The following is a 12933-nucleotide window of genomic DNA, read 5'->3' as shown; positions in this document are numbered from 1 at the left end:
GCATGTTTGTGCATTCTTCTGAAGGAATGTCAACATTTGGTTGAGCAGTAAATTAAACATATTTCATAAAATGAAGTTAATTTATTCCACAAATATATTTTTTACGGCCTTAGTTTTAACAAAATCACTAATTACAATTTTATAAGCAAGATTTTCATGTAGGTGAGGCGGGAGTCCCTTGCGCTTCACTGAGATCCTGGGGAAGCGAAATGGAGGGGTGTGTGTCTAACCTGATGGTCTGCAACCTGGCCTACAGCGGGAAGCTGGAGGAGTTGAAGGAGAGCATCCTGGCCGATAAATCACTGGCTACTAGAACTGACCAGGACAGCAGAACTGCATTGCACTGGGCATGTTCAGCCGGACATACCGAAATTGTTGAGTTCTTGCTGCAACTTGGAGTGCCAGTGAATGATAAAGATGATGCAGGCTGGTCTCCTCTTCATATTGCTGCTTCTGCTGGCCGGGATGAAATTGTAAAGGCGCTCCTGGGAAAAGGTGCACAAGTGAATGCCGTCAATCAAAATGGCTGTACTCCCCTACATTATGCAGCTTCTAAAAACAGGCATGAGATTGCTGTCATGTTACTAGAAGGTGGAGCTAATCCAGATGCTAAGGATCATTATGAGGCTACAGCAATGCACCGGGCAGCAGCCAAGGGTAACTTGAAGATGATTCATATTCTTCTGTACTACAAAGCATCCACAAACATCCAAGACACTGAGGGTAACACTCCTCTACACTTAGCCTGTGACGAGGAGAGAGTAGAAGAAGCAAAGCTGCTGGTGTCCCAAGGAGCAAGTATATACATTGAGAATAAGGAAGAAAAGACACCCCTGCAAGTGGCCAAAGGTGGCCTGGGTTTAATACTCAAGAGAATGGTCGAAGGTTAAGCAGCTTGGGTATATTCTTTCTTTGTATGTTTTGTTGTCCCAAGGTTCCAGAACCTAAGGCACTTGTACACAGAGTATCACACCTTCAAAATTGCGTAAATGTGTTGTATTGTTCCTGCTGAGGTATTTGTTCTAAGCTTACAACTTGCTTTTTAGGCATTTGAATAACTGTTGAGATTGTACTGTTGTCCTGTGTTATTCTGTATTAAATTTTGATTAATTCTCAGTAAGTGATTCTGTGGCTGTTATGGGTCTTCATTACCCTCTAGTATACCTTCACTCATCTTCTGAAGCAGAAGAGTCCCAATAGCAAACAGACCAGTTTTTCTGTCAGATGTTTCTAAGTGGATTTTGTATGTTCCTCTACAGAGTTGAAACACAACTTGTTTTTCAAGCTCACTCAGAAGCCTATGCCAAATATTTCTGTTTTTTCAACTGTGAGGGTTAATTTATTTTTGTTATAGGAAGAATAATAATATACTTTAGTGGACCAAATTTTAAGTTGGTGGGTATATCCTAACTCTGTGTATCCATGCATCTTTCTGATAAGCTGTTTTCCTCCAAAACAATCTGTATTGTGTTTAAAAAGAAAATGTCAAGTATCTGTGTTGGGTCACCATATATTGAAAAGAGTATCAAGCTTGTTCAAGTGATATGTAACCAAAAGGTATTTGATTTGTATTTCAGGAACTAAAAAAATAAAATATTGAAAGAAAAAAAAGATTTTCATGTAATCTGTAAACTACTAACAATAATGGTCTGAATGTCTAAAAGTATACCTGTGTTCAGAGCATTTAAAATTTGCAACACATTTTATCAAGTTATATGTTGAACACAGTACAGAATTTTAAAATTTAAATTATTTTCAAAATTATTTTTTATATAAAACAATATAATAAAATAAGCCAGGCACAGTGGCGCACGCCTGTAATCCCAGCAGCTAGGGAGGCTGAGACAGGAGGATCGCAAATTCAAAGCCAGCTTCAGCAAGGTGCTAAGCAACACAGTGAGACCCTGTCTCTAAATAAAATACAAAATAGGGCTGGGGATGTGGCTCAGTGGTGGAGTAATCCTGAGTTCAATCCCTGGTACAGAAAATACAATAAAATAAAACTGAAAACTTAAAAAAATAGTTAAAACTGAAATTTCTAATTCAATTTTTTTGAAAATGTAACTGAATTAAACATTTTTAAAAAACAAAACAATTCCTAATCCTAGCAATTAAAGGCCATCTAGCTGCTAATGCATTGACAAGTCACCCGTATTACCTCTAGATTAATTTACATACAAATTTAAGAGTAATGTGAATTTTTAAAAATTGCCAAATGATTCTCAAGTCCATGCATAGCTGCTGTAAATACTCACTGATTCATGGATAGCTATGGAACCATAAATTTGAGCATAGAGGCAAATAAGAAAGTGCATACTTGGCTCTCTGCATACTGGGAATAGCAGTTTGTTTTGCAAGAATCCATTTGCAAATTTCAGGTGGCATGAGTGCTATCTGTGAGTTTTCTCTTGTTTAAGCATAATTACTGCATAAGTCCTCCATAGACTCTGCAGCCACATAGATCTACAATATCCACAGCTATATAACCCATAATATTTCGCTCCATTCAGACATAGTTGGCTTTAATTTCAAGGAGAGAGCTAGAGATGTGGAGAGATAGTTTTTGGTGGGGGATCTGTGTTAGTCAATATTTTTCATTGTGATCAAATATAACCAACCAAAACAACTTAAAAGAATAAAAGTGTATTTGGGGCTTGCAGGTTCAGAGGTCTCAGTCCATAGATGTTCGACTCCATTTTTCTGGGCCCTGGAGCTGAGGCAGACATCATAAGGGGAGGGTGCTGTAGAGGGAAGCTGCTCCCTTCATGGCAGGGTCAGGAAGCAGAGGGTGGGGGACACAGAGAAGATGTACCCTTCCAGGGCACATCCCCTGCAACCCACCTCCTATGGCTATATCCCATGGACCTATAGTTACCACCCAGTCAGTCCATTCAAGCTAGGGTGGATTGAGGAGGTTACAGCTCTCAAAACCCAATAATTTTACCTCTGAATATTCCTGTATTAATTCAGGAGATTTGGGGAAACCCTTCATAATTGGGAAGACCCCCCATAACACACCTGAATTATGTTAGTCATGATTGCAGATGTTTAGGTTCTCTGTACAAGTTCAAAAACTGGATCTTGACAGAGGCATCCTCATGTTCCTCAATACATTATTCATTTTTGTTTATGATATAAGAGCCAGTCCAAAGAGCAATGTCTAGCCCAGGGATCCTCCTCTCTTAGATCTAAGGGTTTATGTTAAGTACTACCTGAGACAAATGATGTTTGCAGATGAGGCAGACATTTGCTTGAATCTGGAAGGAGAACAACATGAGGCATTTTGCTGAGAGTGTGCAAAAGCACTGATATATATATATAGCAGTGCAGTTAGTTCAGGGAACCACAGACTAGTCTCTATGACTGGAGCAGGAGTTGCCTGAGAGAAGTGGTGGAAAGTCGAGCTGGAGAGTTAGGTTGGGACATATCCACAGAGATCTTAAGAGCCAAATTTAAAGAATTTGAAGTTTATTCTAATGCAGGAGGAAATAAAAAGCTTTTTTTTTTTTAAAAAAAAACATAGACGGTATTTGATTAAATCGAATTTTGGATGTAGAATGTGTTTAGGAAGACAATAATAAAGACAGATTCATGTGGGTGGTAATTATACCAGGGAGAAGCAATAATATCTTTAACAAGGATGTGGCAGTGGATGTGGAAATGATGACAGAAGTTGAGCAGATGTGGGATAAGGTGAGGGACTGGATGGACAGGTGGGCGTGGCACTTTATCGTTGTTTAAAAAAGTATCTGTTCAAGTGAAATGTGCTTCTTTTTCCAATGCCTCCAGCATTTTAACTGCACTATCATGTGACTTTGTTCAGTTGAATTATTTTGGATATATTTTTTCAATACTTTGAATTGCAAAGCAGGTACATTCTTACTAAGGAAAGATTGATTCTTAGGAGAGCCTGTACCAAGAAATTCTCCGTGAAGCTGGCCTAATATTGTTACATAATTGTCTTCATTTCCACTTGGAGCAAGTATGCTTCTTGGCTCCTATATCCTTGGGTTCAATTTCATCCCTTATTTCATCCCTTGGTTCAATTTCATCCAAGTTCACTCCTTAGGTCCATCAGATCATAGATAACTGTGTTGTAATGTGCACAAATTTTATGTGCATGTTACATTGCCCTTCAGTTACCTTTGGTAAGATTCTTTGTCAACTTTGCCCAGTGGGAAAATTTGAATCCTTTTTGAATTTCCTAAATAAACTGTAACTGTATAAAATGTTCCCTTTGTTCTTCAAAGTGCTGAATCATCTATATCTAAATCAAGTTAAACCTGAAACAACTTCTGTGTTGATTTGCTCGGTTTGACTTCATGTAACCTTTCAAAACTGATTTGGAGCAGATTTATAACAAATGTAGCTTGAACTTGACTTGGAAATTTGGCAGTCACAGGTGATGGGGATTATGTTGTTTTTGTGTCTCTCTTTAAAAGCCCTTCTTATTTATGCTTATTATGTTTGTCTTCTCACCATAACTGGGCAACCGAACTGCTTGATGCAAATTCAGTTCTGCTGGTCTCTAAAATGTATGCTGACCTTGAAGTGAGAGATATGAGAAGGCCCACCTTAGCAACTAGCGACTCTGTACCTAGTCAGCCTGTGTGCTCTAATTCCCATAACTGCTTCTGTCCAGATTCTGTGTCCCTGCATAGATAACCTGAGTTCTCCAAGATATGAACAATAATGTACTTTTATCTTTTTATCCCCCCTTCTCCTCCCCCCATGCTCCTGGGAATGAACCGAGTGCCTTACATATGCTAGGCAAAGTGCTCTAGCACCGAGCTATATCCCAACCCTTGATTTTATTTTGAGATAAAATCTTGCTAACTTGCCATGACTGATCTTAAACTTGCAGTCTCCCTACCTCAGTCTCCAGATTAGCTGGGATTAGAGGTGTGTATTACTGCACCTGACTCACCCATTTTTTAATCCAGGAAGTGAATCCTGGTTCTTCTTCTTTTTTTTATTGGTTTTATTTTTTAAATACATGACAGCAGAATGCATCACAATTCTTATTATACATATAGAACAATTTTTCATACTTCTGTTTGTATATAAAGTATGTTCCCACAAATTCATGTCTTCATACATGTACTTTGGATAATGATTTCTATCACATTCCACCATCCTTGCTAACCTCCTGCCCCCTCCCTTTCTCTCCTACCCCTCTTCCCTATCTAGAATTCATCTATTCCTCCTATGCTCCCCCTCCCTACCCCACTATGAGTCAGCCTCCTTATATCAGAGAAAACATTCAGCATTTGTTTTTTGGGGATTGGCTAACTTTACTTAGCCTTATCTTCTTCAATGCCATCCATTTACCTGCAAATGCCATGATTTTATTCTCTTTTTTTTTGATGAGTAAAATTCCATTGTGTATATATGCCATTTTTTATCCATTCATCCACTGAAGGGCATCTAGGTTGGCTCTACAGTTTAGCTATTGTGAATTGTGCTGCTATAAACATTGATGTGGCTCTGTCCCTGTAGTATGCTGTTTTTAAGTACTTTGGGTATAGTCCTAGGAGAGGGATAGCTGGGTCAAATGGTGGTTCCATTCCCAGTTTTCCAAGGAATCTCCATACTGCTTTCCATATTGGCAGCACCAATTGCAGTCCCACCAGCAATGTATGAGTGTGCCTTTCCCCCCACATCCTCACACTTATTGCTGTTTGTCTTCATAATAGCTGCCATTCTGACTGAAGTGAGATGATATCTTAGAGTAGTTTTGATTTACATTTCTCTATTTGCTAGAGATGATGAGCATTTTTTCATATATTTGTTGATTGAATCCTGGTTCTTCTACCTGAGTCTTGGGATGAGGACTCTTGATTGTGTATCTGCACTTGGGGTGATACAGCTGGTCCGGGATGTCCTCAGGACATACCATTGTCTTGTGCTTGCTTTCTAAGTATTGGCTTACTATGTTCTTTGTCTGCTGCGTCACCTTTTATATATTTTATTTCATGTGCCAAGAAGACCTTTCTTCCATTCACTGAATTAGATGTATTCCCTAGCATATTCTCCATTACAGGAGAAAAGACTGACAATAGACTCCAAACTCTCTCATTGTGTTTGAGGAGCACTTATTTGTTGAGCAGTTTGATTGTGTAGTGAAAGGCAAATTTGTAGCACTTACCTTGGTTGAAACCTTGATTGATAAACAGCATCAGGGAGTTGAAGTCATTTTTTCTCTGCTTTCCCAGCATTTTGCTGTATGTTTATTACAGTAAGTATTTCATTCTAATTTGACTTATAGTTATTTACATCAATATCTTCCCCAATGGAATTTTAACTTCCTTTATAACAGTGTATTCTTATTCATCTCTTCATCTCCAGCAGCACTGATATAATACATTTTTCAAATGGTAAATACATAGTAAATAATTAAAAGAAATAAAGAAATATAAAATTAGAGTTTGTAAGATTGTTCTTAATAGGATCAGTGTTTTATTCATATTTTCTACATTCCAGTATGATGCTTTCCACATAGTAAAATACTAAATGTTTGAATGATAAATAATAGAATTAGAATAGCATCTTATTAATATAGAGTTAACTAAATACACTTGGTGTTTGATTTTTTCCCCTGCACATAAATGATCCATTGCATTGGTTGTTAATGTTTAGTTTTTCATATACAACATCCTTATTCTTTCATAGTGAGAATACACTGAGTCAAATCAAACACTTGGAGTTCCTCCTATAGGCTCTAATTTTGAGTAACTTGGGAGATAGAAGTATGAGTGATAAAATGAATCATTGCTTTCCTGATATTTTTCTCACCCGTTCTTGTTGCATTCTGTGAAGAGTCTAAAAGGAGAGATAAGTCAAGTGCAAGGGAATTAGGAAGAAGACGAAAGGAAGAGCTTGGGAGAGATGCATGTGACGTGGGTTGGGAGTTTGATTTGAGGGAAGACTTGCATCCAGCCGTGGGGACCCAGGGGTTGTTCTAGAGGGGAGACATTTGAAATCGACACAGAACTATGGCTGGGATTTTACTAGAAGAGGATGGCTGGAGAAGGGAAGAGCCTGAGCAGTGTCAGGGAAGCAAGGTGTGTCTAGAGAATGTCAAAAGTGTCTACCAAGCAGAGGCAAAGTGCACAAACAGCAACCAAGGGTGAGGGAAGCCCTCCAGGTAAAAGTAGATGGGACATAGTATGAAGTTGTTATGGTTTAGATGTGGTGTCCCCCCAAAGCTCATGTGTGAGATAATGCAAGAAGGTCTGGAGGAGAAAGGATTGGATTATAGCTTTAACCAAATCAGTGAATTGATCCCTGGTGGGATTAACTGAGTGTTAACTGGAGGCAGGTGGGGTGTGGCTGGAGGAAGTGGTTCATTGGGGGGTGGCTATGGGGCGTATATTTTGTATCTGAAGAATGAAGTCTCTCTCTGTTTCTTAGATCATCATGTGAAGCTGCTTCCCTCTGCCACAGTCTTCTGCCATGATGTTCAGCCTCACCTTGAGCCCCAAGGAATGGAGTCTGCTATCTATGGATTGAGGCCTCTAGAAATTGTGAGCAAATAAATAATCTTTTTCTTCTCCACAATTGTTCTGGTTGGGTCTTTTTAGTCACATTAGCAAAAGAGCTAAGACAGAAATTTAGCAAGTTCGGACTTAACTTTAGAAGATAATGGGAGTCTGAAACACCCTTGCTCCACCCCCCACCCCCCAATACATCCATTGGCTCCCACCCATGGCAGGTCATCATAATCTTTTGGGAGTCTATGAGAAAGATCCTGAATCACCCTACATCCATTAAATAAGACTACAAAGGGCCTTGAAAACTATACTCATGAAAGAAAAAAAAAAACTTGAAGTGATTTTTATTTTCCAGTTTTGGGAGTCACTTGTGGATCATAGATTACAGACCAGGAAATGCTATTTATTCATCAAAAAAATCTATTGAGTCCTTCTTACATATCAGATATAGTATGAATTACTGAAAATACAGAGAGGAAGCCAACAGACACTGTTTCTGTTTTCATATGGTTAGCAGTCTGGCAGGCCTAACCAACACTAAATGGGTAATTATATGAATTTTATAACTGTCCTGAGTACCATTGAGAAAAAGTGTGGGGTTCTGTGAGAAACCGTAACAGGGGCTGAAAATTCTGATTAGGGGAGACCACTGGGAGGAGGTCAAGTTTGAGCCAAGACCTAAGGGCTCAGGTAGGAGAAAAAGTTTTGAAATCTACTGTAAGTAATTCAGGGTACAATGGTGAAAATCTTAAATAGAAGCTGAAGAGAAGAAGAACACAGACCTGCTTCTGCTTGCTTGGTATGGTCAAATCAAGGGGAAAATACTACTTAAAACAGAAGAATAGTGAGCTCTCCTCTTGGTAGGACTGGGTTCACCAGGTTTTTAATGAAAACTGATGCACTGTCAAAGCACGTAAGGCTTGGCTGGAGGCTGGAATGGAATCCTTATTAATCTGTCATTTAGTGCAACAGAAAACCATGTTCCTGCTAGGACATTTAAAGTCTCCAGAACAATCTTATACATTACTCATGTACAAAGTACAAAAAAAATCACTGTTTTCCAATTTTAGGAGAAAAAAATGCCTATGAGATGTCTGGGTTCTAAAATCTCTCTCTAGGTAGAATTTTTGTTAGCCTTTATTGAGTTTGAGCTACCTATGGAAGCAAGAAGTGTTAAGAGGGACTTTAATTCCTTTTTATTTACTTGTTATTTAAACTGCATGATTTTCTGTACTCATTTCTATGGAACTAATAATTTTTTCTATTTAATTTGTATTTACATTAAAAATCTAACTATTTAATCTGTGTTTAGATTACAAGCTTAGATTTCTCTTTGTGTTAGTTTTCTGACTCGGTTTTCTGATTTATATACAGACTTATATCCCTGCACAGGGCTTAATAATTTGCTTTGGTATTTACAGCATAAAAATAATTCCTGACTTGTTGTTCAATTCGTATGGAGGGTAGAAGGAGATGGCTGTTTAATAACCAACTGATGTATTAGGTTCTACCATTACAAATTTAGGGCAAATTCAGGTTACAGAATTAGAGTTATCTTTCTCAAATGAAGCCAGTTCTAAACTTCATTTAGATTCACATGACTTTACTCCTAGACTAAAAACTTCTCTTTCCTTTGTTGTTTTCCTCTTCAAGGAAGTTGTAACCCATTTTGGAATCTCTGTTTGGCTCACCATGATACCATGAGTCACATCTGCTCCTAGAGGCTCTTGGAAGCCAGCAAATTTTATGGCATCCCAACTGAGTGCTTAGTCACACTGATGGGATAAGGGCTGGACCCCATTCAAGTCAGTTGGGGTCTTTTTCCTAGGAATCTCGAATGTACTAGAAAAACATTTATTTTTTCATGTGATAGATATCTTCAGGTCTGTCAAAGGAAAATGTAAGAAGTGGCTTGTTACATAGGAAATTTAATTGGAGAGCACTTTGCTCTTGATGATAGAAAAAGGAGGAGCAGCACAGTAATAAGGGAAAGGTTGTGCTTGAAAAGTTAAATCAAGACTCCTTTCAAGTTCAGTGTGGTATCAGCTGGTTAAGGTCAGGCTGTGCTGGTTTCCCTCCAGTTAAGCAGTCCCTGAGCTATGTGTAGCCCTCCCGCCTTGTGGTCTCTGTACATCAGGGATGGTGAAAAACAACTTAGGGAGGACATCCAGACTTGTGTTTTGAATAGCTTGAAATGTTCTTATGATATACATATATAAGTAGAGATATCAGATAGGCATTGAATGTGGGCATTTGAGACTATTTTGAATGAAAATATAAATTTGGACTTAACCTCATTAGGGCAAATCTAAAATTCTACCACTTAACTTTCCTTTCCTACATTGAGCCTATAGTTTTTATTATGTGATTTTTTATAATGAGATTTCTTCTGGAACAAACTAGTGCAATGCTGTACCAGTTTACCAATTGTACCAATTTACCTTCTTCATGGAAATGTATGACAGTTCTTATTTCTGCGCATCATTAACACTATTATTCTAAAAATCTTTGCTAATTCTATACATAAAGATAATGAAACATTGTTGCAATCTGTATTTCTGTGATTGTTAATATTGAACACTTTTCAGGTATTTATTGGTCATTTGTATTTCTTCTTTACCAAATTGCCTCTTCTGGGGATTTTCTCTGAGGAATTCAATTTTTAAGTTAATTACTTGTGAAAGTTTTTTTTTTTTCACATAGCAAAACCATTGTTCCTATCGATGCCATTTATGTTAAAACATTTTTCCTAGCTGTCATTTTACTTTTAATAATTTTCTTATTGTTGTTGCTTTAAACTGAACATTTAAAAATTTTTGTAGTTTAATCAATCATCCTATTATTTTCCTTTAGGATTTTCCAATAAAGTTATCCACCAAATATTATTTTAATATTTACTTGTTTTCTACTATATTAATGATTTCTTTGAAACATTTAGTGCAACTCAGATTTACTTTCATAGGTAGATGAGACCAAATTCTATTCATTTTTTCCAAGTAGCTAAACATCATTCTAGCACAATATGGTTCTGTTATGCATGTTTGTTCTTGCTAGCAATTTAGGTCACTTACTTACATAGAGAAAATAACATACCTAAATAGTTTAACATGAATCTGCCTCTAAAGGGATTACAATATTTCGTGATGATTTGGAAAAGGTATACTCTCTGGTCTTTGAGAGTAAAAATAAAGCCACTTAACTCTATTCTTCCCTGACTGTTTAACTGCTATTTCTACCTTCTCTTAGTAGGAGATCAGCCTCCCAGAGGCCATAGTGAGAAACTACTGGTCAATGTCCTATAGTCTCAGCTTTCTAACATCTCTAACTTAACCCTTTCCCTTCCTGTTCCCTCTGTTGGTACAAGATGAGACCAGGCACATATTTTTAAGACTCTAAGTTGCTTCTTATGAGTTACTCTTCTGTGGGAAGCAAAATTTGGAAACAAGAACAGTAGGTCCATTTCTCATTTCTTTGGAACATGTTCTATTTCTATTAAAATATTTTTTATTTTATGCATTTTTTTCTTTATAGTGTCCCTATAAATCTAGAACAAAAAATCATTAATCTTCTTGTAGTGGGTTAAATATTTATAGTTCTATTTTATTAAAGTAGCATAGCCCAGAAGTAAATGTAATTATTTATTCATTATATCTATGACTACTTCTCTTTGTATAGCTAGCAATTGAAAAATAGCAAAATCTGATTAGCAATAAGGGAATCCTGTACAGTGTTTTATAGAGAACACTGGGCAAATAAGCATTTGTAGTTCATAGATACCATGAAGATAATGTTTATAAAATAATATTTTCTTTTCCTTTCATAGTCTTGGATTCAGAGAACGTTGATGGCTTTCAAAGTGATTATTGTCCATTACAAATCTGATGATATCTTCTTCAGGTGAGTGTTTTCTATTCCATCCTTTTCACTTTTTTTTCCTTTGTAACCTTTGTTAATTTACCCACCCATTAACAATTCACTGAAATGTGGATTCTCTTTCTCTCTCTCTCTCTCTCTCTCTTCTTTTTTTTTGGTCATTTTACATCTTTTCTACAATGGGAGTTTATCACTCAAAGTATTTGAAAAGAGAAAAAAAAACAACAAAAAGATAATTCACTAACTGTTCCAGAATATATTAGCATTCTATCTCTAGGCACTTGCTGTGAAGAATGAGCAGAAAAAGCAAAATTTCATGTTACATTAGGAAGCAAGATCAAGAGAGACTTGGAGCTCTTTGTGGTCTATTTTTTTAAATAGTTTAGAGCAAAGATCTTATGCTGAGGTTCAGAAGTGACTTTGTGATGTGGAAGGAAGGAAAGGCATGAGTTTCTAAGTATTTTAAAACCCACTGCAAAATTTGGCTTCATCTGATTATTTTTTGGAGCGGGAAGGAGTTTGTAGATTTGATCATGTATTCACAGGCATCTGTGACCACAAAATAATGAAGAACAACTAATACAGGGTAACTAGAGTTATAATAAATAGACATATGCTTTTTTGAGTCCTGTAAGGAAATTGAATTTAAACAAGATATTTCTTTTCCTTTATTTTCTTTGGCTTAATCCCCCCTTTGATGAATTTAATATCATTAGAGGATTTTTTTTTTTCTGAAACTTAACAGAAATGAACAACTTAGAAAATACTTTGAGCTCCCTGGACTCGTGAATCAGCTGAAGGGTGCTAGAAGTATTCAGTATAATCTTTCAGAAAAGGAGGGGACAAGGCAGCAATCAGCAAAGTGGAAAAGTACTTTTCTCTCTCTGAGCCTGTGCCCTGCCTCACCAGCTGCTGTTGTCATTCTGGAGGCTGAGAAGCCCAACAGATTTAGCATAAAGAAGTTTAACTGCCAAGCATCATGGAAAAACCAGAATCCTTGCAGGATGTTCAAATCCCCTACCTAAGTCCGCAAGAGGAGGGCATACAGTAGGAGCATGAGCCAACAAAAAATACAAGCTGAATTCCCAGTAGGTCCAATGCCTAGTGCACACTTCATCTCTCAACACCTGTTTTTATGAACACTTCAGAGAGAAATGTGGAAAGCACTCATAATGCACCCTGCAAATTCTGCCACAACCATGACATTCTGGCAGAAGCAGAAAGGGGAAATGAACTCCCCAGGGGGCATTCAGCTTAGGGGTTAAGTTTGATGATCACTGTATATCTCCTGTCACCTGTTTACCCATTCTATTATAGGACTCACGGACTTATACATAAATCTTGAAATCCATTTTTAACCTTCTTTAAAAATACATGGGTCATCAGGTCAAGTATATTTCAGCTCTTTCCTGTGAAATTTATTTCTAAATTGTTTACTTTCTTTCCATAAATGTTTTCAAATATTGTAAGTCCTGAACATCAGTTGTAGATGTATTTCTCAAATTAAATTTATATCCCTCTTTCTTTGGCTCTCATGATGACCTTTGGGAACTTTCAGATTAAAATA

General features: G+C 37.2%; 1 protein-coding gene across 1 annotated transcript; it reads left to right on the top strand.

Moving 5' to 3' along the window:
• The first annotated feature begins 174 nt into the window (after window positions 1-174).
• On the top strand, window positions 175-1495 carry LOC113179591 (uncharacterized). The gene has a single exon (XM_077800962.1). The coding sequence runs from the start codon at window positions 210-212 to the stop codon at window positions 888-890; it is 681 nt and encodes a 226-aa protein (XP_077657088.1). The 5' UTR covers window positions 175-209; the 3' UTR covers window positions 891-1495.
• The last annotated feature ends 11438 nt before the right edge of the window (window positions 1496-12933 follow it).

Source organism: Urocitellus parryii, chromosome 7 (genome assembly GCF_045843805.1).
Source record: "Urocitellus parryii isolate mUroPar1 chromosome 7, mUroPar1.hap1, whole genome shotgun sequence".
NCBI classification, from domain to species: Eukaryota; Metazoa; Chordata; class Mammalia; order Rodentia; family Sciuridae; genus Urocitellus; species Urocitellus parryii.
This window is presented reverse-complemented; position numbering and strand designations above follow the sequence as displayed.

What these genes read in the sequence shown, in the direction of transcription:
- LOC113179591 (XM_077800962.1), top strand. Translation starts at nt 210, where the DNA reads ATGGAGGGGTGTGTGTCTAACCTGATGGTCTGCAACCTGGCCTACAGC.